The sequence below is a fragment of the Mytilus edulis genome, chromosome 2, assembly GCF_963676685.1.
Source record: "Mytilus edulis chromosome 2, xbMytEdul2.2, whole genome shotgun sequence".
Taxonomy (NCBI): Eukaryota; Metazoa; Mollusca; class Bivalvia; order Mytilida; family Mytilidae; genus Mytilus; species Mytilus edulis.
Window position 1 is genome coordinate 58,457,044 of NC_092345.1, and position 27,243 is coordinate 58,484,286.

Consider the following 27,243-nt stretch of genomic DNA (forward strand, 5'->3'; position numbering starts at 1 on the left):
CGACTATAGAGCAACATAGTTGCTCACTTTGCCTAGTAAAGTGACCCCAGAACTCCTTATACCAATACACCATTATTACAATTTTTAAAAGTAAAAATGCTCAAAATTGGATTCTTATTAATATTCCATATTGATGTAAGATCAAGCCAAAAAAACAGAATTTATATTCTAAAATTAATTAAACAGGTATCAAAATGTCTTTGTAAATCACTAAGAACCTAGGGTGTTAGGTCTAATGGTGTTATTTTCAATGCAATATGTATTTCATCTCTTCAGTCAATTCTAATATCTATAAATTTTCAGAAAGTTTAGAAAAACAAAAAAAGAAAACTGTTGTAAATTTTTGCTTATTTCAAATTTTAATTTTGAATGTAAAACTTCTGGGATTTCCTATTCACTATTGGATATTTATTGTGTATACATGTATTACAAAATATTTCTTTTTTTAACAAGAACAAAAAATAGTATTCCTATCTATATTTTATACACACAAAAAAATCTAATTTAATGGAAACAAAAATAACATGCCTTTTTATATTTTTACAAACAATTCAGTATTGAACAAAAACAAAATTTAACATGCCTCTTCAATATTTTTACAAACAATTTCTTATCTAAACAAATACAAAATTAATTACATGCCCATTTATATACAATTGATATAGAATGAAATTCAAAACAGTGTGGCTGTGGCCATTGATTGACACATTAAATTCATCCAGTGACTGGGACAATTTACATGAACGTTTGTCTGTAACGACCACTGTTCACGACGTACCTACGATAGACATTTAAACTGTGGGGTCACCAAAGGTTTCTTAACGCCTTTAATTATAAAATAATTCAAAAAATTAATCAGGAATAACCTTTATGTTTTGATTTATATAATTGATATAAATCCAAACATCGTGTTATTTCTGATTAGTTTTTCGAATTACTTTATTAAGGTGTTGAGAACCTTTGGTGACCCCATAGTTTAAGTGTCTTTAAAAAGTACATAGTGAGCAGTGGTCGTTACATACAAACATTCACCTAAATTGTCCCAGTCAATGGATGAATTTAATGTGTCAATCAATGGCCACCGTTATTATCAACGTCCACATATATAAGATATAGTGCTAAATGAGTTTGCACATATATTATTCCAGCAATTAAGCTTAAAATTGAAAGAAAGGAATACCCATAACACATAGTAATCACAGTTTGAAAGTAAGAAATCACAGCTAAAAATGCTCAAACATTTTCAAGTTTAAAAGTAAATACAAGTATGACATCATCACATCTGGTTTATCATTTTGCATAAGACATTGTTATCAATTTTATTTTTTTATAAAACACTTTAGGGATGGCTGCAGTAATCAAGATTTAATATTTTGTTTAACAGCCTTATATTACTAAGTACTAAGCTCTTGTATCACAACTGGCTTTGGTCCTTTAAATTAAAAAAAAAAAAAATACACAAAAATTTGCAATATAGTAGTAAGGGTATTGAACATTACTTGAAAGTGAAAGTTAAATTTTATATTAATTCTAAATCTGTAAGTTCAAAGTTATATTCTTCTTTTTTTACATATCCTTCTCGCACTTTGTATTAAAACAGTCAGATTAAAAGTTCAGATTTTGACAAAACTGTTTCAACTTGAGTCTTTATATATGCTGAGTTTAAAAATAGTGAAAATTTTAGATTCGGCCAGATGTGATGATGTTACAATTTTCAAAAAAAACCAACAAGAACTGATTCATACCTCGCAAATTATTTCATTTCATTTACACCATAGTAAGAACACACTTAAAATCATAACAAATTTCATTATAACTGTCGCATTTGCATGCATTTTTTAGAAAACATCTAATTTTCCTCATTTTAAATAAACATGTGTGCTATTACCTTCATTTTTTTTTTTTTATTTCTAATGATTTCATAGCAAAAACTGATTTTTTCTTTCCCCCTATAATCAAGATCATTTTTTTTTTTTGTGTTCAAAATGTGAAAAATCATGGAAATAAGATGATACATAATGATTATTTTCTTTGATCATAAGCTTTCTGTGAATTTACCAAATAAACTCATAAAACACATGTACTTTTTAAAAAGAAATGCAGATAAATGAAAGCTGGGTTTATGTATATATAAGTCATATGATAGATCCAGTTAAAATGAATTTTCAAATGTAGGATTTATAACAAATACATTTTTACCAATAGTTGACACATTAAAATGCCCTGTCTGCTGCAACAATTTGATAAAATTACTGAAAAGGTCAATTAACTTTGAAAACTGAGGTCAAGGTCAAATTCTACCTGTCACCCTTTAATGTAAATTTTCTTTAATGAATTCATATTACTGGTATCAAAACACTGTTTAACTATTATAATAATCAAGTATTGTTTCTGAGAGAAAAATATTTAGTCAAAAAAGGAATAAGGTAAAACAATATGTTTAAATGTTAACCCCACTGACTTAAAAGTAATCTTCAACGAGTCACTGGTGAGACAAATCATCTTTTTTAAAATGCCATTTGGTAGTTCATAGATTATAAAAATATTAAAATATTAAATCACTTTCTTCTTAACAATGAATGTATACACATTTCTGTTTTTGTTCAGCATTACAAAAATACTCCTCTGACTAATGTTTGTATACACATTTCTGTTTTTGTTCAGCAGTGCAAAAATACTATCTTGACAACTCTTGGAAGTTTTATATACAACTATCTTTTTTACTATTCACTCATTTGTATTCCTGAATTATTCTTTTCTGTCCTTGCATTGATTTAGCCAACCATAAAATTCTTGTACCCTACAATGGAATTCAATAATTGATGGATAAACCTTATTACCAGCAAACCCCTGATCCTAATGTTCTACCCAATCACAGAAAAGGAATCATCTCCCTGACACTGCTAAGCAATCCAATCAAAACAAGGGTTTCATTTCCCTGACACTACTCAGCAATCCAATCAAAATAAGGGTTTCATTTACTGACAGGAGTGTCAGATCTGCTGCTAGTATCCAATCCTGAATCACTTTCTGACACTGACATAGAACTTGACGTCCGTAAACTATCTATTTCATCTCTAAAATAACTATGGTTCAAAGCATTTCTTGCACTTATTCTTTTATGTGGATTAAACTGCAACAGTTTCTGAAAAAAAAGTGAAAATTTATAATAATAAACACATGTTTTATTAATATTGTACAAAGGAGACTGTACAGTGTTTTTTCATTAGCTGCTGTATCATCATATATCTATTTTGTTTATGGCTTTATTGCAAACCAGGCTGTTAGTTTACTTATTTTATATTATGTCATTTAAGAGCCTTTCAAAGCTCAATTATTATTTTTGGTTTTGCTCATTGTTGAAGGTAATACAATACCACATAGTTGTTTGAATCCACATCATTTAGTCTCTAGTGAATAGTTTATTTGTCTCATTGGCAATCATACAATATCTCTTTATTTTTATATACATAGAAAAAGTTTTATATCTTCTTAAATACTAACACTTGGTATATTGTAAAAAAAAACGACCAGCAAAGCTTTATAACATTATAACTATTAATTAACTCTTCTTGAAAGTGAGTAAACTTCTTATATGCATTTGTGTATTAAACAAGAGTGCACACGCTGAAATGTCTCGCCTTCTATACTAATCATTGATATTATGTTGATAGTCCTAAGTATAAAGCTTAGTTTTATTACAACTGTCTCATAAACTTAACATTAACCAAGATAACTAAACAAAGACCAATGAACCTTGAAAATGAGGTCAAGGTCAGATGAACCATGCCAGGCAGACATGTACAGCTAACAATGCTTCTATACAACATATATAGTTGACCCATTACTTATAATTTAAGAAAAATAGACCAAAACACAAAAACTTAACACTGTGCAATGAACCGTGAAAATGAGGTCACCGTCAAATAAAACCTGCGCGACTGACATAAAGATCATAAAATATTTCCATACACCAAATATAGTTGACCTATGGCATACAGTATTAGATAAAAAGACCAAAACTCAAAAACTTAACTTTGACCACTGAACCATGAAAATGAGGTCAAGGTCAGATGACATCTGCCCGCTAGACATGAACACCTTACTATCATTCCATACAACAAATATAGTAGACCTATTGCATATAGTATGAGAAAAACAGACCAAAACACAAAAATTTAACTATAACCACTGAACCATGAAAATGAGGTCAAGGTCAGATGACACCTGCCAGTTGGACATGTACACCTTACAGTCCTTCCATACACAGAATATACTAGCCCTATTGCTTATAGTATCTGAGATATGGACTTGACCACCAAAACTTAACCTTGATCACTGATCCATGAAATGAGGTCGAGGTCAAGTGAAAACTGTCTGACAGACATGAGGACCTTGCAAGGTACGCACATACCAAATATAGTTATCCTATTACTTAAAATAAGAGAGAATTCAACATTACAAAAAATTTGAACTTTTTTTTCAAGTGGTCACTGAACCATGAAAATGAGGTCAAGGACATTGGACATGTGACTGACGGAAACTTCATAACATGAAGCATCTATATACAAAGTATGAAGCATCCAGGTCTTCCACCTTCTGAAATATAAAGCTTTTAAGAAGTGAGCTAACACCGCCGGATCACTATCCCTATGTCGAGCTTTCTGCAACAAAAGTTGCAGGCTCGACAAAAAACCAACTAGCGTTGACTACTAGTGATACAGTGAGTCTTGAGTAAATTGTTTCTGGTTGTAATCTATCAATTACCTCTAGTAAATCTTGAGCGTCAGATTCTATTTCTGGAATATAATGTTGTAGTGGCTGTGGTGGGACTGGTTTAAATGAGCTCCATGGTAACGTAACATTTTCTGGCCAATCATGTTCCATTGGAAGTCCCAGAATTCTACAAGTTAAAAAAACTGCCAAAATTACAAACTATAATCTGATGAAACTGATTAACAATTAGACAGACCTTGATAAATGTTTAACAAATGAAATGAGTGAAAGCAAATAAAACAATATTTAAAAAAAAACTCATAGTAATTATAAGAAAAGAACAATCTACTTCATAATATCAAATTTGTGCATGTAACTGTATGTATATTTTCTTATATGTTAATATGACTACTGGTCTTTAATGATTTTCTTCTAACGTTAAAAACATTCTGAGAAATTAGCAGTACAACATGAAAATCACTTAAGAACTAAAATTATGACTAAACAGTATGGAATTTACTCATTCCTCATGGCTGAACAGTGATCTATAGACGCTTACATCCACATCATTTTGTCTCAATTGGTGAATGGTTGCATCATGGGCAATCATACCACATCTTCTTATTTCTATATTTTTAGTGTATGGCTGTTTTGCTATGATAAATATATATGATGGATGAAACTTCCATCCTTAAATTGAAATTTTAGATTCTAGGTTATATATTATTGCAAAATATGGTGCTACTCCATCTGAGATCATACAAGGGGTTTAAATTTTGGTTAAATATTACAATTTAACCATTAATGAAAAATATAATTTTATTTAACATTCAAACTTAGTCTTGTATCATTTTAACTTTTAGTTTCTTGTGTACAATTTGGAGTTTAGTATGGTGTTCATTATCACTGAACCAGTATATATTTGTTTAGGGGCCAGCTGAAGGACGCCTCCGGGTGCGAGAATTTCTCATTGCATTGAAGACCTGTTGGTGACCTTCTGCTGTTGTCTGCTCTATGGTCGGGTTGTTGTCTCTTTGGCACATTCCCCATTTCCATTCTCAATTTTATTATCAATACTTTTTCTTTACTAACACAATCAGAATCCTACAATTTATTATGAAACCACAGTACTTTAAAATTCACCACAAAACTTACTCAAATATTTTGGCTAACTGATCTATATCTGACTGTCCACAAAACAATGGCCTGTAAAGAGAAAGTATGTAAATTACACATGTAAGGCAATAATAAATACACATACTATACATAGCTGCATAAAATATTTATGAATAAACACAATGAAAAAATCTCTAGTAACCGTGACATCAAAAAAAGTTAAATAGAAGATAGCATTGATCTTTAAAAGCTTTTATAGTCATGTAATCATCTTTATGCAAATCATCTGCAAATGTTTCAATAAAACATGATAAATAGAAAGTAATTATTGGTTGGGTTTAGTGTTGCTAAGTCTTTCGTTTTCTTTTGTGATCCATATATTGTTGTATGTCTTTGTTTTTTTGTTTTGTGTTTTGCCATGGTATCGTCAGTATGAATGCCCCATTGGTATCTGTCATAACAAGTGGGAGGTTTAGTATAACCAGGAATATGGCAGTTATATTTCACTTGTTCCGCTGATAGACAGCATTTGATTTGATCAGTATTTATTGTCTTCCACTTTTTTTAATTTGCCTTCAGCGTTCTGTATTTTTGTTATACTTTTCTCCCCTTCATTTTTATATTCTTCCAATATATGCATAAGTACTATCATACCTTCTGATGAAAAGTTCTGCAAATATGCACCCACAGCTCCATAAATCTACAGGTGTGGCATAAGATGCTTGTAAAATTACCTCTGGAGCCCTATACCATAGTGTTACCACCTGAAATTCATAAGATTTGTTAACATCAGTTTCAATATATCAAAGATCCAATGATTACAACTTTAATAATAAAAGAATATAAGGAAGGGTAGGTAGATGTCAATGAGCCTCTTTTTTGTTTTATCCTCTTTATCTGTTAGTATTCATTCATTGATGAGTTGAGCATTTTTTCCATTAAAGTTTTATATTGTGTCGTTTTGTTGTATTGTTGCACTACTGTATCAGATTAGAGTGCAGGTTGAGGCTAAATATAATGTTCAAACCTGCTGCGTTTGTTTGCATCTGTTCTTTGTCAGGAGCATGATGTTTAGTGGTTGTCGTTTGCTGATGTGGTTCTTAAGTGTTTCTCATTTTTTTTATAAAGATTAGACCTTTGGTTTTCATGTTAAAATGGTTTCACAGTTAGTCATTTCAGGGGCCCTCTATAGCTTGCTGTTCGGTGTGAGCCAAGACTCCCTGTTGCAGTTAAAAGGCCGTTTATTTGCATCTTACCAATAAATGTTTTTTAAGAAGTCCCTGTTAAAGTAAAATTTGTTTTGATCATATAGACTGAGATTGAGTTAAAGCATGTGTCAATATTTTAGTTGTAGTTTGCAATTTTTTTTTTCAGTTCATGTACCTGCAAACATTAAGCTAAATATTGTATAATGCTTATCAATGATTAGTCCACTAACCACTGAAGTAAGAGCCATCTGAAACCCGTAAACTCGAGCAAGACCAAAATCAGCAAGTTTTAACTGGCCATTTCTTGTTATAAGTATGTTCTGTGGCTTTAAGTCTCGATGTACAATTCGATGAGCATGAAGAAAGTCTACACCATTTAATAACTGATACATTAAGTCCTGAAATATGAAGAATATCAATTAATTACATTATTCATTAAAGACTTTGTTTCATTACAATAGAAAAGGTTTTCTTGTTCTTATCTTTGCTCTAATTTAGAGTATTTTTTTCCATTCATGTAGGTTTTTTAAGAACCAGCATATCTTTTCGATTTTCTGAGTTGAAGGAAGTAAGAGAAACTGAATTCTGTTTTCAAGCTTTTGTTTGATATTTGTCATTGGCAATTATGTCAAATCTACTGTTTTGTATAAATCATTTTGGGGTACTTGGGGTTTTTTTTGTGGGGACAAAAGCACACTTCTTTAATTTTTGTGAATGTGAATGATTCAAGTTTTTTCCTAGTTGAGTCCTGTAAAGTTATCTATCTAAATATGTAGTTACATAAATACATTACAGTTGGATGTTTACTTTGACCAACCATATGAAACAATGAAAAAAAAAAAATACAATGACACAGTTATCATACATTGTGTGTGTATTACTCTAATAAATTGATTTGGTTTGTAGCAAACATCCATGTCATGATTGTTTTAGTTTCAGGTAAATAGTATAAAACAAGATCTGATTTTTTCAAAAACTCTTACTCTAATTCTGTCTGGCCCTAGTCCTGGTGATGGACATCTTTCTAAATAGGCTGCCAAATCCTGGTCTATGAATTCAAATACTAAGTTGAGACGGATTTCATTTGCAGTTTGATTTGTATGTTTCACATCAAGAAATCTGAAAAAAAGGAGTTTGAAATATATTTTCACATTTGTTTGAAAGCCATAATGATAAGACTGAAAATTGCAAAACATTCATTCTTGATTCTGTATATAATAAAAGTGTGGAACCTTCAGTCTAAGATCGGAAGTTTGGAAAATGAGAAACAAATTCCTAAAACAATCATGTAATAGCAAGTGCACATCTTGAACAAAAGTTCAACCTGCCTTAAAAGATCTTAGAAAATTCAGGGATCAGGGTTAAAATCTGTAGGAAGAGTTAATAATTACACAAAATAGGTACCCAATTTTCTCTGCCTGCCCATTTGCCATCCTTTATGGCCAAAAATCATATTTATGAAAAATACAGAGACCAACAAAAGAAATTAAGGTTAGAATTTGGGAAGGAGTTTAAATATGGGTATACTTACAACATTGGTGCGAAGCTGACATTATTCAGACACTGTTTAAAGTAACAGAATATAAAATTGGCGCGAAGCTGACATTATTCAGACACTGTTTAAAGTATCAGAATATAAACAACAATTAGTTAAAAACTAATCAGTGGCGTAGCTAGGTCATTTTAACTTGTACACCCAAACCTGGGCAAGGAGCCTAAAGGTCTCAATCGGGTCCAGGTCAAGGCACCTGCTGTTAGTGGGTTTAAGAGGGCAAATCCCCAAAAAGCTATAGAGTTATCGAGAATGAGATACGATCCCCGTCATTAATAAAACTCATTAGTAGCACATACTATAGAATATAAATGGTTTATTTTTTTATGTTTAATTCGTTCATGTGCTAATTAGGAATCTAATGGTCAAAGAGAAAACATCCAAACCAATAACTTTGAAATATGTGTAAAGGGAGCTGCGGGTAAAGCATTTAATTGACAAAAAAAAATCTTTAATGAACATGAAATAATTTTTTTTCAGAGATGTTCAGGTGCAATATTAAAAATCGTTAAGAGTTCTTTGCTAACCCGCAAAGTGAATCCCTTTATTATTTATTCGTCCTTTACAGGATTTAAACAAATCAAACTTTTTCTTTAGATATTTTTTTTCGATGTGGAACACTAACGTTTGCCCAATATTCATGACAATCTATAGAGGTTTATAAGTTTTATCATGGAAAAAAATCAGACGGTCTATAGTCCGTCTGTCAGTACAGAACTGAAAAAACAAACGAAAATAATAAACTTTCAAATTTTTTGCTTAAGACATTATTCTAAAAAAAAAAATCTTCCAAAGTTTCATAAAATTAGATGTAGGTTTGGCTAAGAAATTAATATGAGGAACAATCTTAACTTTAACTCCAAACTGTAACTTCTTGTTAACTGGAAACTCTTTTAGTCATAAACAGTTTTTGACCAACTTCTATAACATTTCAAGAAGGTTTGACTAAGTAATGATAGATATTTAAAAAAAACCTTTAACCACATACTGTACCTAAATATTGCCACCGAGAAAAGAACTGCTTTGAAAAAAAAAAGAAATTACGCAGAATTCACAGTAGTTTCAGACTTCAACAGAAAATAAACGAATATACAGTTAATATGATACCATTTTGTTAAAAAATTAAATTTCGTCCCTTTAATTGAAGAAATAAGTACAAGGCTGATGTGGATTTAACTACTTCTTTTTATTTTTAGATTGATTTTTTTTATAATTAAAAATCAAGTGTACGCCCGGGCGCTTTGACGTAAACGTAGCTATGCACATGCTAATTGATAAATACTGTACTCTTTAAAAACATCATACTTAACTAACATAAAAAATAATAACCTGATACCCCTTTACAGGATTTGATTGGAACAGCCCAATCAGGTAGAAATCTATTGATCTATCTAATAAGGTTAGCTTCATAGATTTACCTATTACATATGTAGAAAATAAGCAAACAAAATTTAAATCAATACTTGTAGGTAAATGATATTCATGACCAAGAGAAAGCCATTTAAACTGTTTGGAGCATTGACTTTTAAAGAACCTGCAAGAATTTCTAAAATATGAATGAAATTTGGTGTAGGTTGAAATTTAAAAGGGAGAATTCAAATAATTTTCATTTAAATTTCAATCTTACGTGACTAAAATTCATATAAGAAAAGTTCATTCAAATAAATTTTTCAGGTTCCAACTTGTGGTTAAATGATTTTTTGGTTTAATATAACAAACTGAAATAACACTACTTTTAATAGAACTATTAAATTTGTGAAAGTATTCATCTAACTTAATAACATTTTTCAGTAGCATTTAAAGAGGGCGCCAGCACATATCGAGGTCTATTTGGATATGCAGTTTTTATGTGTAGATCTAAGCACATTTAAATGAAAAATATCCCTGGCAGATACAGTTCTTAGAATATGTCAATACTTTTTAAAAAAAAAAGTTTTCTTTCAAGTACAAAATTATATCTTATAAAGGGAAACAAGCTAGTCAAAGTATCATTAAATACTAAGACTATTAATTATGCATATAAAATAATCAAATGATCATACCCTTGATTAGGTGACTTCAACGTTAACTAACTGGGCAAATAACCAACAGAATGATACTATCTTTTGGTAAAAAAATTAGTGTCTAGAGCATAGATCATGTCCTTAAATTTTACAGAAAAAGTGTCTAGGGCATGGACCATGTTTTTAAATTCTACATATACATGTATATATGAACAATCCCAGGCAGATTTCAAAGACGTTCATGAAATCCTATCTGGACATCTAGCTGGACAGCTCAATGTTGAAGGTTATACTTTGTCCTATAACCATGATAATGGTTTACTTTCACAAATTGTGACTTGGATGGAGAGTTGTCTCATTGACACTCATACCACATCTTCTTATATCTCTCTAAAAGTTTTCAAAAACATGATAATTTGAACAAAACCTCTTTAAAATAAGCAAGACTCTCCTATTAAGTATAATTTATTGCCATTCAACTTGCAGTTCTTAGAGGCTGTGCAGGAGGTCAAATGTCCATGCTATTATGATCTGGCCATATGACCATTGCAAACATCACCTTATTTTATCAAATACATTTTCCTATAACCCTTTTAAATTTGTCTCTATCTAATACTATATGTGTCTAAATTGACTAAAAAGCATTGTTCTAGAATCATTCCCTATATAAAGTAAAATGTCTTATTTGACTCAAAATATTGTCCTATGAATTTTCCCAACATATCTACTGGCAATAACTATATTGTCTTATTTGGTCGCATTGTCCAAGAAACATTTTTTGTATGTAAAAGCTCCTTATTTGACCGAAATTACCTCATCCATTGTCTTATAACTTATACAATATTCTGTCACATTATCATTACTTCGGCTGACTACAGGAAAACACTTATTAATACTTCCCATTTAGTATTGTTATCTTCATTTTAAACAAGTATCAAAGTATTTCTGTAACATTAACTTCATATAAACAGTTTCAGTCAGTAAGTTTTGCTAATTTTATAAAATTTCATAAAACAAAAGGGGAGATAATTAGCAATATCTTATTCACTGTTGTCTTCTAAGGCTCTTACAATGCAAATCACAGACAGCAAATTGTGAATAAAAGCAGATGTGCAGTTTATAATGTAAACAATCAGTAACCCATGGAAACAAAAAAAATAAATAAATTCAAAAGACATCCTCTTCTCATTGATTGATTAATGTTAAATAAATGCAAAGTTCTAGAAAAGTGAGTCTCAGGGATTTTTCCACCAAATTTTGAAAAGGACTGACACAATTTTGATATTTTGCAATAGAAATATTGATATAAGGACCATCAGATTTTCTTCAAGGACCACTGTGCACCAAGGGGAAAAGTTTTTGAGAACTGACAAGCTGTTGAGCAACAATACTTTTTTTTCTTTTAAACATTAACGTACCATTACTGTTTCAATCTGTTATCATGAAAATTAGTACTAGTTGGTTAAGATCCATCTCCACAATAATTGAGACTTGGTGTACTATGAACCTCACCACTATCAAATAATCCCAGCTCTTTTTACTCATTAGAAACAACTTTGGGGAGTCTTTTCAGAAACCATTAGTACATGTATAATAATATGCTAGGTCAGGCCAAAAGTTTTAACCTCCAGTGGAATTATCCGAATATTTCTACCAGAAAATGTATTAATCATTCCATCAGCATAAGACGTACAGTGACACATTTTATCAAAGCATTCTATTTGCTAACTTATAGTCTTCACCTTTTCAAATATTTACAATATTTTATTAAACTGAATCACGCCAACAGTGTCATCTGAAATCGTGATTCAGTGATTTTTGTTTGATCAGCAATAACTTATCATTATTGTATCACATATACTGTACCTATACCATTTTAATTGACCTTAATTTATAGAATAAGAATCTTTTTAAACTGGTAGACTGTCCTAATCTCTCTAAAGTGGATCATTTATTCTGAATTAAAAATGGCAATGAATGCATGGTAGCTTAGCACTGACATTATGGTGGATAATATGTATGTATACATTCTTTTAAAGGGATCTTTGTATATTATCTACATGAGTAAATATATCGTAAATTCTTTGGAAATAATAGTACAGCCTTCAGGTTAAATTTATATACACTATTATGTATATATATTTCAACTTATGTATTTATATACCATTTACTGAAGAAAGTAAAAGTCAACTTGAGAAATATGTATATTAACGGCATGCCTCATTTATGAACCTCTTTAACTGTCCTCAATGCTTAGGTTTCTTTCTGACAATTACCAAGGTTTTATACTATATATGCTACCCACAATACATACTGTCCACATTATCTTGAATTGATAACTGTAATTCCAAATACATGTACTTCTGAAAATTTGTTGAGTTTTTGGAGGTTCAAAGCAAGATACATCAACTACATCAGAGAACAAAATGTATTTTTTAAAATGAAGTCTCAAAAGTGGTATTCATGGTGCAAAATTTGCTTTAATTTGAAATGTAGGTCATGGTTTCTATTTCTTGTGGAATGCAGGTTTCACAGAATCTCCTGATTGTCATTCATCATATCTATACAAGTATCCATATCAAATATCATAATTTACATTGTCAAAAATGAAGACAAGTTGTTCATTTCAGGGATTGATGTGTTCTCCCTTTATAAGCCAATATAAGGGTCGAATTACAAAATCATTGATTGTTGATTACTCAATCCCAGTGGCAAATATTTCATGCATGTTCAAGAACAGGATCAATTAACAAAACATACAATAGATAGGTTCTGTAAAAGAAAACGTCTGGTATAAAGGTCGGAAAAATTTGAAATGCCATCGGAGAAGGAAGGGATATATATTGGATAGGTAAGAAAATTTGCCTTGAAACAGTCTTCATATAGTATGACGCTCTCCCTACAATAGGCATCAGATTAAGTTCCTGATCTGAATGGATGTGGCTGCCTACTTGTAGTTGTACATTCTGCCAAATGGATGGCCCCGATTGGAAAAGGTTTTACTGACCGTTGGAAGAAGACCTAAGTGACCATATCTCTATTCCCCAAGTCATTCTACAGAATGATATATATCTACACAGTTGAAAGTTCAAGTATTATCTCATAATGGGTTAATGATAATTCAATAACCTTTAAATTATAAGCAAAAAGGTCAGACAGATTTGAAAAAGCTTAATTGTAAATTCCCTTTGAGTTTATTCCAAATCTGAAACTGATCTATAGGTATATTTGCCAACGGTAAAATTATGGAAATTTAATCAATCTTATAAATGATATGACGTCAGTTCATTAAGAACCTTGTAGATTAATTATGGTCTACATGTAGATTATCGGTTAGTATGAAATCTAATCCTGATATGAAATTACCATTCAATGTGATTAATTAAATCAACCAAAATATGTGTCATATACTGAAGATGTGCCTCTGCAAAAATTGTAATTTCAATTTTGGGTTATAAAATTTGGGTTCTTGGTAAAGCAAGTCCATGAGTACTGAACTTATCATTTTCAAAACTGGTGAGTCCATAGATGCATCAAAATTGTAAAATGTTGTATCAACTGAGCACACATATATATATCATAATTTGAAAACATAAGATTAAAAATATTCTAATTTTGAGGATGTCATTTCCTTTCTCTATTTTGTCATCATTGAAGACTAAAATAATAATTGCTAACCAATAAAATTTCCCCTTTTCGCTGCTGCACTTGCCATTGCCAAAAATGACTAGTCAGTGGCTTCGCCTTAAAAAATCCTTAATGAGAAACCATTTTGACCTATTACAATACTTGGCTTATTAATAAGATGATTGATTCATGTTGTGTTTAACAGCACTTTCAGAACTATTCATGGTGGAAAGTCTGTATTGGTTTGATGGAGTATTAATGCCAAGATGGAGTCACCGACCTTTTACAGGAAAGCTGGCAATCCTAGTCATTGAGGATTTATCTAGAATGCACCAGCCACTACGGTGGATTCCTTTATGGTTGTTGTATACCAATTTTCGTGGAATTCATAGAACAGGGGAACAACAAATTTAAATTTTAACAATTTACAATTTTCTAAACAATGTATGCAGACTTTGTCAAAACCAGGAAATTAAATATCCACTGAAATGCTAGTTTTTCTCAATTCACTAAAATTGGTACACTCGTAAATAAATGAATCCACAGTATGTGTTAACAGTCTAGCTCTGTCTTTGAAGAACTAAGTTGGCGAGTACTAAGACATTAAAAATACCATATCATTAGTATTATGTACCATGCTCTAGTTTTTAGTATCTCTTTTTTTATACAGTATATACAATTAAAACAAAACAAATCAAAACTGTGTAAATTTTTGACAACTTAACAATTAGAAGAATCAATTAAAACATTTAACCATTTACACTTTCAATGATCAGGTTACTTCAAGACTATAAATATAACATGAAACAAAAGCGTCTGTTTAAAAAAAAAACAATAATATTATGTTTATTTTACATGTAACTACTTGCACTTTCAAAGATCATATGATTTGAACACTGTATATATATTTATAGATATGACCCAAACAAAAGCTTACAATTTACATGATTTAAAAAACAAAATATTATCATGTTTTAAATGCGTTGAAAATGACAACGCTATTTCTTATGATTTTTTTCATTTCTGGTATAATATCTTGACAAATAAACAAATGAGTAGGTGGTAAACAATCAGGAAGGATACCACATATATTTGAATCTATCTTCCTTTAACATATATGTTCTCTTACTGGAACATCAGCAGTCAAGTGCTCAGGGACTTGAATGACAGCTAACTACATGTATTTCTATATATCCATATTGAGCTTGAGTTTTGGGAGTTGGAATTCTGGTACACTTTTGATTTATTGAGTCAGTCTAGAAGCCTATATTTATAATAATGATGAATCTTCCAACTATGTATACTATAACTTTCAAATATATCAGGATAGTCCTTGATGAAAAAGTTTATATACATGATTTTGCAGGATTTTCTCAGATTGTCACAACTGTTCTCAACATACAGTTAAGACATGGAAAATTGAGAATGGAAATGAGGAATGTATCAGAGACAATTGAAAAACCCAATCAAAGAGCAGAAAACACCCAAAGCCACCAACGGGTCTTCAACACAGCATGAAAAACCCACACCCATAGGTGCACTCAGCTGCCCCCTAAACACAAATGTGTACTAGTTCTGTTGAAAATGGACATAACACTAAACTCTGAAACATAAGTGAACTAAAATTAACAAAAAATACAAGACTAACAAAGTCCAGAGGCTCTTGACAAAATTTAGACAAGTCCTTATTGTAATTCTAATCTTCAAGTAAAACTTTATCCTCAATCTTGAATTTGAAAAATATTGGCTGTGGAGTTACACATTGGTAGGAAAGGAAGTTTTTCTTCAAGTATCGAATAAGTGGATACATTGAACTTGGTATCTTAGTTTTAACAAATCTTGCATACAAGCATATTAGGATATGTGAATTTTGTTGAACCTTCAATTCATGGTTCACCTACATCTGCAATCCAGGAAAATTAGCACATAATGAATAATAATGAATCTGCTGCTTGCTTTCTTCCATATGAATGTACTTACATTAGCATTCAAGATCACATTTTTAAGATAACCCAAACTTTCACTTATTACTGTTAGTATTTGGGTGTTAAATGACCTATATATAAACAAGTCTATATTTGTACAGTGAAGTATTTTGCTACACCTCTATAAATATATAAGGTCCTTTATAGATTTTCTTTTGGGTTGGGTTTTATGTACAATAAATTTAGTAACTTCTTATCGGTAGACTAATTTGATAGTTTAAAAGAAAAAATAAAATTTGAGATCTCATATTGAATTATAATTGGATGGGTTAGGTGTTTAAAGTCCACTTGCTATTATTAAGTGCAATGCACATAAAATTCAGAATGGGAAAATTGAGAATGGAAATGGGGTATATAATCTGACCAAAGAGCAAAAAAACTAGCCCAAGGCCACAAATGGGTCTTAAACACAGCAAGAAAATCTAGCACCTGGGGACAACTTAAGCTGACCCCTAAACAAACCCGTGTTCTTGTCCAGAATATGCATAATGGGACAGGAACAAGTAAATGTGATATTTCATTTGACAGATCAGCACTTTAGGTCAGTTTGTATGGTTAGTTTGATACTGATGTAGATGGAATCAACAACATCCTACAATCATGGCAAGCCTTATAAATATCACAAGGATTTAGAGCGCAGAGTAAAATCCAACTAATGAAAAACTTTATAAAAAGTGTTTAAGCTATATACATCTTTAAATAATTTGAACGGTTTTTGTATTCTTAGCTATGTGTGCAATTAATGTATCATTTAAAAGGATATGTTTCAAGATTTTGTTTGAATCTGAATATTTCTAAAATGTTATTCAAATCAAAATTTTTAAAACTTTTTATTTTGAAAGGAGAGAAAATTGCTTGTATTCATATTCATTTATAAAAAAAAGTTACCCTAAATAAAATTTTAGTTCAAATACATATTCTTATACTGGGTCAATATTTCATATTTTTCACAATTCGCCCAGCAGATTCTGGGGACAACATGTTAGTAAAAGTCAATGGATGACGGTTGCCAATTGATGGGGATTAGCTCATTTTGTCCTGGTGAGCCAAAAAGAGATAATTTTCTAATAGGATTTTTTACAGTTTTTCCAAATGAATTTGACTAAAAATCAAGTACATTTACCATTGTATATATTTGAACCCTTACATTCTCTTTTTGAAATGACTAAATCTTTATGATTTATCTAGTTATTGTGTACATGTATTTTAGCAGTAACTAAACTGCATTTCAATCAATCAACAGAAGTATTAACACTGTATGAAATGAACACCATTACAAACAATAATTGTAATAAATATTTTGTCACATTTATTCCTCACTGGGGCCTCATATAAATCATCAAATTAGTCATGTATGTGGTTAGTAACAAAGAACTGACCTCACACTGTGACCTGGTCAGTATAATCAGATTAACTAATCAGGGTAATTAAAGTTTGATGCTAGCAATTTAGTCAAAAGTTAAAGTAATTAGCCAGGCTAGTATTAAGATAACTGTCCTAGTTTTCAGACAACTTTAACATGTAGAATAATGAACCACAACTGTATGGTTAGAGTTTATACTTCAGAAAAATGGAAGAAATAAGTACATTGTAATGATTCATCTAAAATTGCAGGCTAGATATCAGGGACAAATAATACAATTAAAAAAAGCTTTGATAACACTTCAATTTTGTTTTTCTGATTTATTTTCCCTATAATTCACTCATTAAGTTTGATGAAGGCCACAGACAATTAATCTAATCGCATATACATGTAATAACAAATGTATATACATGTATATGTACATTCATAAACATGTGGTAAATGTGTTATAATTTACTCTATCTCTAAAAGTCGTGAAGATCTGGAATCATCTAATGGACAATGAAATGGAGGTCACTGTGAACTCTATTTGGTGTCATTCTAGTCGAAAAGCCATAGAATGTTTAGCGAACAAATAATATTATAAACAAAAGTAAATGAAGCATGAAATGTATGTCACGGTGACCACCATTTAGTGTTAATCATGAACATACACTAACAAATAGTCTTCATATGATATTGAGATAATTGTGAAGATAGTACATGTACCTATTTTTTGTTTTGGAAAATCACACAATTCAATGAAGCATGAAGATCTATATGTACTTCCAGACTTATCATAAGTAGGTTTGATTGACATATTCTAAAGGTGTTTAAAAGTGTGTTTTCCAAGTTCATGAAACATGTAGATATGTCTAAATTACAAGTACAAAAAAATGTAACATGCACATGATGATTTTTTTTTTGCAACCAGTGAACAGATCCCATACATGTGAGGGAAAAAAAAAACATGAGACAATTGCAATAAAGCATTTAATAAAAGTTACAATGTTATACTACAGTATTTTATGGCATAAATGAAGCTAGCTTTTTCTCCTTAATGTATTCCTCCCTAATAAAGGATGCCTGTTAGAACTGACACATAGTATCCAAAAGTTGTTTTAATTCAAGACCACAAAAATTTGAGTCATTCGTATATGAACTTCATTATAATTTAGGTGGGAGAGCCTAATATGATTCATCTTAAATTCCTAATTGTGTGGTTCTAGCTTATATTGTTTCTAAAATAAAACAACTGATGTGTAAAAAAATAATAGTATTCAATTTTAAAATACTTTATGAAGATCAACTGAAATGAAAATTACAAAGATGGAGTTATTATAATATATAATTAAGTTAAATCAAAGATGCCATCAAAAAACTTCAATTTACATACAATGTGTTATAAAGGACTTTTTTTAAAAGTCAAAGACAATGACATGTTTAAACTTTCTGAACCAAATATTTGAACTGTATGATGGTATATTTAATCATACTAAAGTTTTTAAATTTTGCCATGTCACACCTTGAAGTCTTAAGAATATATACTTTAATGGTAAACTATTGATTGGTTTTGAACTGTTCACCAGTATTTGTCTGACCTTGTTGAACTGGGTCACTTTAAATCTAGAGTTACATCCCTTTATAAATCATTTGCTTAATATTTTACATAATAAAACATAGGTAATCCAGTGGAATTGATCTACATATATACACCCAAATAAGTTATTTTCATAAGAATTTAACAAGGTCAACCATGCATGAGTATCATATTTTTCTTACTTATTTTGTTTCTTACCCACATTGTTCATTGTCTTAACTTGAACCGCACCCTCAAAATTGAATGATTTGGGAATCATAATTTCTGTCTCGGTCTATTCTTTTTTTGTCAGATAAGAAGAGTGAGAACACTATTACTTCACAAGCAAATTTCATTGTTGTGACCTTAAAAAGACTAGTGATAATTAAATACTGTTAACACTCAAAATTGTATAATTTTACAATGTCTTGAAAGGAGGTCAAACTATATGTAATTTAAAGTTGGGTTAAGGCATTTTTATCACAAAAAATCTCTAACAAGAAAATAACAACTCTGCTCCTTTTGCATTGTTCATGAGCTGTGTAAGAGACTATACACAGGACATTTGAACCTTTAAAAGAAACTATGATATGTTACCTCAGCATACACAATAATTCATTACAAGTTTTGAATACTTTAATGTCACATATTTCTTTATATGATACACATTTCATGTTGTTATATGAATAATAAATGATTATTAAAAAATATATATAATTATTCATACATTTCTAGCATTGTTTCATGCATGTAAAATATTTCTTTCAATTATTTTTAATACTATTTTGTACTTCAAATCTTTGAAAGTTTATAAGACATATGGCTACACTCAATTACATTACTAATTTATGCATGATGTAAAAATGTGTTAAACGTTCTCTCTGGAAACATTCATTATTTTACTTGAAATTGCCTACAATTGACAAAAGTACTCAAAAATGAAACTGATGTACTGTAAACTAGTTTTATTTACATTGCATATTCATGAATGTTGATTTCTTTGTTCACATTATACATGTTATATGTCAGTTCCTAAATACAAAGTGAATTGAATCTTAGAAAAGAAAAAAATATTTAAAATTCAGAATTCATTTTGGCATTTATTAATTGAAAAGCTTTGTAAAAATAAATGATTTATAAAATAACTCATAGGCTCATAGACAAGGTGCTTTTGTCAGACAATCCTAGATGATTCTGTTAAATCAAAATGTGATTCAAGGAGGGTAAAGTTCTTCCTAAACCATTCAAACTCATATTTATTATATACTTGAAATATTAGTCAGTTTACTTTTTGGACTGAAATTGTGTCACTGAACTTTGTGTTTCAGACAACTCTTAAACAATCAATATTTTGATGTTCTTCATGTTTTTTATATTGTAAATTTAACAATGGTCTATTTTTAAAATGGCTAATCAATAATCATAATTCAAATTCAGGTACTTCAAATAAATCAAAACTAACATCTGTATTAGATACCAACACCAAAGCTGTGTATGTAGCCTTAAAGGAAGCTGTAAATTTTCAAAACTCTTAAATTACCTGACAATGTTTGGATGTTCATAGTTTTCCAGTTGTTTTAATAAAGCAATTTCTCTAATTGCGCTCATTGGCATGCCTTCTTCTGTGTTTTGTATTCGAATCTTTTTCATCGCCACAAGTTGTCCCTCTTTGTCACGAGCCTTATACACTGTTCCGTAGGCACCATTTCCGATAACTGATATCACCTCATAGTTGTTGTTATCAAACCTTTCTTTTCGACTGGTCATCGCTAACATCCCTTCCCTCAATTACCATGGCAACCTTAATAACATGTCTTTTGCTGCCATGGAATTACATGATGAAACCTTCAAGATAAGATATTAAAACTTAAAAAATTCTTGTTATGAAATAGTTCTCTTTCCTTTACATACTGGAGAGTTAAGAAATGACAATAAAATATGTTTGTTACAAAGTGAAATCAATGCCATCCACTTCATTTTTAGCTTCAACGAAAAGATGTCTTGTTGGAAAGCATACCACAACTTCAATCTTTATAAAGCATATGTAATAGATAAGATATGTTCAACATGTTCAAATGACTTTTGATGAGAATTTTTCATGATTTCCTTTCTGTTGATGTTTAATAAAAAAAAAAAAATACACAAAAAGGCACATCTGATATTCAGACATAGGAATAACCAATGCAAGGAAAATGCTTGTCGAATTTTATTTTCAATTGATCTTGCGGTTCTCACTAGAAATAATTGTATGTGTAAGTGTATCATATATATTAACTTATTAAGTCAACACTTGTGGCTGATAGTCAGGTGAAAACTGTCTCATCATACCCATGCCTAAGTGGGTAGTCAATAAGTCAAATAAAGAAGTTGATATTATAGCTGTAGTCTAGTAAAGGTTTGTGTACACGTCTAGGATACCACCAAGACAGGGAGATCTTCTGAATCTTTTTAATGAGATACATTTATAATGAAAAAGAATTGAAGAAAATAAGTCCTTTAACCCAAAATATTCAAATGCTTTCTTACTTATTGAAGGTTGAATCAATAATAAATCAATAAAACATAGCTATTTTCACATAAAACAAGTCATCAAGACTGTAAAACAGCAGTAATACTGAAAAATGGCAAAACATGATTAGACATCTTTGTCACAGATTTATACCTGTACTACCTAGTAAATCATTTATCTTCACCACATAATCCAAAGATTATTTATAAACATACTGTACAGTTATTCTAGATTATCAGTTTCACCTACATTGACTTTTAACCCTAATTTGATATCAACATTTAAGTTTTTCCAAGAAAAATGATTATTTAATATTCATATGTTCATATTTATGTAATTTTCTTTGCTCAACTTTAAATTCAATGCATTTGTACCAAGCCACAATTTTGTCACATGTGAAGTTCAATTATCAAAGTTACAAGATCAAGAAAATTGTCTTAGTTTAAGTGTATATACTTAAAATTTCTACTGATTGAAAGTGGATAACACTATCTTCAATCATCAGACATACATGTATACATATCTACATGTAGCTTATAAGATTATTTACTTTTATCCTGCAATTGGGTGTTCTAATATACAGATACAGCCCTACAGATATCGCTATTCTGTATCTGTATACTATACAGATATCGCTTTAAAGCTACGCCCACTGTCGGACTGAGTATTGTATGAACCCGCATGACCTCAGAATGTGTATTGCAATCCCATTCCAACCACGTATCAATTGCGAATTAACGATTTCTTTTATGCGTTCTGTTTCTTTTCCAACATTTCTTTAGAGCAATATTAGAATCACACCAATTTTCTGATAACATACACAAATAAACAGCAGTCTTTTCTACGATGACAACTATAACTATCGATATCAAAACTTGAATGTGTATGATTGTGTAACAAAACTAACCATGTCAATTTCAGCATGCATGTTTAGTGAATGTCGAGTCTGAATCTGAAGCGTAGGACAACTTGTACACTCCTGTTTCAAATTGAACAATGTTTTGTTATTTGTTTTTACTGTTGAAATTAGTTGTTATGATAAAATAGATAATTATTCACTTTCAGCGATGTATTATTGTTGACAATTCGAGATTCTTTTTTTGCGAACCCGTCTTCAGCTGAATGTGTGATTACTGTACATCGTATTACTACACGGGCCTCAAGGGATTTCAAATCAAAAATAAATGCGAAACATGTGTTTTTGTGTCTTTTAAGGTGGTACCTAACACTACAGGGAGATAACTCTGTAAAGTCGGCTTAACGTTTTAATTACGTTGTGTTGTAAAAGGAATATTAAGCTTCTCAATGATCAAAATTGGTGTTTGTCAAATTGCTATATAACCAGTGTAATTTTTCTGACAAAACGGTTGGTTCAAATTTTTAAAATTTTTTATACTTTTGTTAAAGTGTCAAAGTAAATACTTTGACAAAATTTTATGAAAATTAAACGAGCCAAATTAATTTTAGTGAAAGTGTTGGGTACCACCTTAAAACACAAATAATATACAGAATTAATTGCAGGATAAAGACAATAACTGTTTAGTGTCTTTAAATATCAGCTGTATTTGTACTCGGCTCGAAACAGGTGTAATAGCTCCCTAAAAGCTCGCATACACCTTGTTTCCTAGCCTCTTACAAATACAGCTGATATTTAAAGACACTAAACAGTTATTGTCTATGTATATAAAATCTTCAAAATGGATTATTCATGTATAAGAATGCAGTATGACATTTCATATCTGAAGTTATCTTTTACAGGGCAGAATTCATGCATACCAAATGAAGAACAGCAATAAAAGAGTTGTTCCTTTGATTTTTGTGGGTTTTTTTGTTGCTGTGACTTGTGTCATGGATGGATGACATACATTGTATCCCATTTCCTGTGATTTCTCTTATATGCAGTCTCATTCCAGGTTAACATATGGTTTTTTGTCAACAATAGAAATTTTCAATTAAATTTTTTTCAAAACAGAATTCCACCAAAAAAAAAAATCATGGTTTAAAATGATTGGCCAAATATGTCATTCATGTATAAAATGATTATTTTTTTGTGTAATTCCAATTTTAATCTGAAACATTTACATCTTGCAAGGTACATTGATATTATATTTTATTTACATATACCAAGGATTTGTATAGTAAGTTACTTATAAACATTTTATTAAAAAAAGAAAACTTAATATCATAAATATTGTAAATATTTCTTGTGGATGTTATAAATCAGCAAATTATGAATAAATATTCAACAATTCTAAGTTCTTTGTATTAGGGCTTTCTCGTGCTGCTTACAATTTCACCCTCCTTTACCATTAAAACTTCAATAATCTTGCTCATAAGTTATCTCCCATGTACTACTTATCATTGATTATCTCCCATTATCAATAAACATTCTCTTCTTAATTTGGATGTCGCTTCTCTTATTTTAAATTATTGATGCATTTAAAGATTTACCATCTGTAGACTGTTTACATGTACATGCATTATATACATATAAAACTCAAAAATATGTCTGTATCATATTAAATGGTAAAATTAAAAATATATTACACTTAAAAAAAAAGCTTAAAACATTATCATTGTTGAGGAGATGTGATTTCCAGGAACAAATCAAATCAATCTTTTTACCATGTTTTTGTCTAATTGCGGGTAGCAAAAAAAATTGGGCAATGTAGACATTTTCATCAAACATTTTCTGTAAAAACGACAACAAACATCTATGCATCTATTGGTGTGGCCTAGCATATAAATATGTATAGATAGCAGTTTATCTGTCTAAAAACATATATCTATGATTTAATTTGTATATTGCTTTTTGATACGGATGCTTCTCATAGACCATATATATTGGTATATTTAAATCTATTCAGGTTTAGGTTGTTAGGTTGCTTAATTCAATGACATTTATCCACGATCTCCTTTGATTTATCATGCTTCTGTAATCATGGTAATGGTCATTTTCAATAAAATGTTATCAATTAATCAAAATTAACAGATTTTTATAGACATACAAGGGACAAAAAATTCATGTGAAAATACAGGAAAATTATTTAAAAGTTCAAATTTCAACCACGCTTTTCATAGTTTCAGTAAATGATACACCTGTTGGAGAGTCATCTGTGTTGTTATACAGTATTCACAAAGACCTTTTGCAACTACAGGCATGTGATGCTCATTTAAATAAATGGAGAATGATGCCACTGCTTGCATTTAACATTAAATAAAGGGAGATAACTCAGATATAGTAAAAGTGAAGCTACCGAAGTTTGTACTTGATCTGAATTGTGTGGTAATAAGCTAAAGCATTGTGTATAAATTTCATCACATTTGGTTGAGGTTAACTTGGAGAATGGAAACAAATTGAAAATAATCAGCAATTTAACTGTTAGTAAAGGGGCATCAAATTCAATCTAGAATGATAAAATAGCTACCAAAATTCAAACTGTTTACATGATCTGTCTTTTGTGGTTACAAATGTATGTTCTTCTAATATATTATATGATAGTATAATACTAAACCCCTAATAGGAGGAATTGTACTTGATATTCATATGATGAAGAAATAATCTTTCAATCAGTTTAATTGAGATCAGGAGCTGGCATGTCAGTAACTGCTAACTAGAAGTCCTTTCTTAATTTATATATCATTGTCATTTTGTTTAGCTTCTTTTGTTACCTATTCTGACATCAGACTCTGGAGTTCTTTTGAACTGAGTATTACTGTGGGTATTGTTGTGTGTTTGTTTTTTCTACACTAGCTAGAGGTATAAGAGGAGGGTTGAGATCTCAAAAATCCTGTTTAACCATGCCACATTTCTTTGCCTGTCCCAAGTCAGGAGCCTCTGGCCTTTATGTCTTGTATGATTTTTTTTTCCTGCATATTTAAGAGTTTAGTATGACGTCCATTATCACTGAACTTGTATAAATATTTGTTTAGGGGCCAGCTGAAGCACGCCTCCGGGTGAGTGAGTTTCTTGATACATTGAAGACCCATTGGTGGCCTGTCTGCTCTTTGGTCAGGTTGTTGTCTCTTTGACACATCCACATTTTCATTCTCAATTTTATAAAAATTAGAGAAAGGATATGAATTTGGGGACATACAGTAGTACAGACAGACAATGGTAAGACTTAAATAAAATACCCCTTTCTGCAAAGACAGGGGCATACCAAAAAATTGTTTAGATTTTATTGGCCTGTAGTTGAAATTTTTACAGGCCTGATAGAAATTTTACAAGAATGAGTAAGGCTGATGATAGTGAGTCATATATTTGTATCATCATCAAACCTTATAGTGCTGCTTATAATATTTTGAAAACAAAATGCAAACTTACAAAAGTAAATGTATGTCATTGATATTAACCATTGTTTATCATGTTTATATGCTTATAATTTGGATTATATACATGATATATGTATATTTTTGTAGACAGTCACACTCAATGCAATTGGTAATTTTTTGCTTTCTTTGATCTACATAAAAAATATTTAATCATTATTTTACATAAATTAAATATATATTACATGTATACATGTACATGGTTGAGTCTCTTTTAAAGACCTATTATGAGGGTAGTAATGCCCTTTACTGTCCGGCGTCAAACGGTCATTTTTCAGCTATCAATAGCGTCAAATTGGTTACAAATTTACTGTGTTTTGTCAAAATATTTTTATTGGGATTCGTCAGAGGTTTCAAATAATTTTCGTTACTGTCATTTTTAAGAAAAAATAAACGTGATTTGTCAAAATCAGCCAATTTTTTTTTATCAACTAAAAGAAAGTGTGCATTTTATCATCATGCGCCAAAAATTACTGTTAATGTCATTTGGAAAGATTTTTTACCGTTATTCCTCATGAAGGTATACCCCCCATTACCACCCTTTATTATCATTTATTTGTTTCTGTATTTAATTTTTAATCATTTTAGTTTTATTTTGTTCTGGATTTTTTTCTTTCTCCATCAAGTTCAAAAACCTTATTTAAACATGTTCAACTTTTTTTTTCAGGTGGATGCATTATATGGCCATCATGGGCCCCCAGATAGGCCTGAAGCAGCGTGTATACAAATTATTTGTAGTAAAACAGTAACATGTCAGAGAACATCCACATACTTTTGAAATTTAAAGTTAAACGGGACTTTTTTTCACCTTGGACAGGTGTTGTCTTTGATTTACTGTGATCAGCTAGTATTAAAAGTATTAAAAACGTTTCACCTCTATGCAAATTTTTTCATTCATATGTCGGCTTCTATTCTATGAATGAATGAACATGGTCGGTCTATTCGGAACATCGTTTCTCTTGATCTTTTGTTTGCTAGAATGGAATGCAATGTAAATAAATCTAAAATTTTGATATAAATCATGATATTACACACAAACTCACCTGTTCAACTTAAAGTCTAGTTAAATATGTATCATCCAAACATTTCTTTTTGGTAAATAATTCCTTTTCTGATTTTTAATTAATTTTCTTTATCTTTTTTCTCTTGTTGATACGTTGAGCACTCAGAAATATTCCGCGTAAAGCCACGACATCGAACGCAGTTTTGATTGGTTTAGATAAACTATTTCTAAATTATGCATACCTTTCAATAGGTTAAAGGTCAAGTGGAAT

The 27,243-nt window shown here is 30.4% G+C and overlaps 1 protein-coding gene across 2 annotated transcripts; it reads right to left on the reverse strand.

Moving 5' to 3' along the window:
• Positions 1-1,317: 1,317 nt before the first annotated feature.
• LOC139512518 (cyclin-dependent kinase 4-like) lies at positions 1,318-27,243 on the reverse strand. Of its 2 annotated transcripts, none has more exons than XM_071300175.1 (8): positions 27,013-27,243; positions 20,669-20,973; positions 8,024-8,159; positions 7,271-7,438; positions 6,487-6,596; positions 5,872-5,922; positions 4,768-4,903; positions 1,318-3,145 (listed from the first exon to the last, which is right to left on the reverse strand). In XM_071300175.1, exons 2-8 carry the CDS (start codon positions 20,902-20,904, stop codon positions 2,975-2,977), a joined length of 1,008 nt encoding a protein of 335 aa, XP_071156276.1. In that variant the 5' UTR covers positions 20,905-20,973; positions 27,013-27,243; the 3' UTR covers positions 1,318-2,974. The 2 variants fall into 2 exon arrangements, with proteins under 2 accessions (XP_071156276.1, XP_071156275.1); XM_071300174.1 differs by lacking the exon at positions 27,013-27,243 and adding an exon at positions 26,844-26,912 and having other exon boundaries at positions 1,900-3,145.

Bases quoted from the DNA above. Each gene is read 5' to 3' on its own strand.
- LOC139512518 (XM_071300175.1), bottom strand. From the start codon at position 20,904: ATGTTAGCGATGACCAGTCGAAAAGAAAGGTTTGATAACAACAACTAT. The intron at 8,160-20,668 runs GTAATTTAAGAG...CCTTTTTTTCAG, and splicing joins GAACATCCAAACATTGTCAG to ATTTCTTGATGTGAAACATA. The intron at 7,439-8,023 runs GTAAGAGTTTTT...TTCATATTTCAG, and splicing joins TAGGGCCAGACAGAATTAGA to GACTTAATGTATCAGTTATT.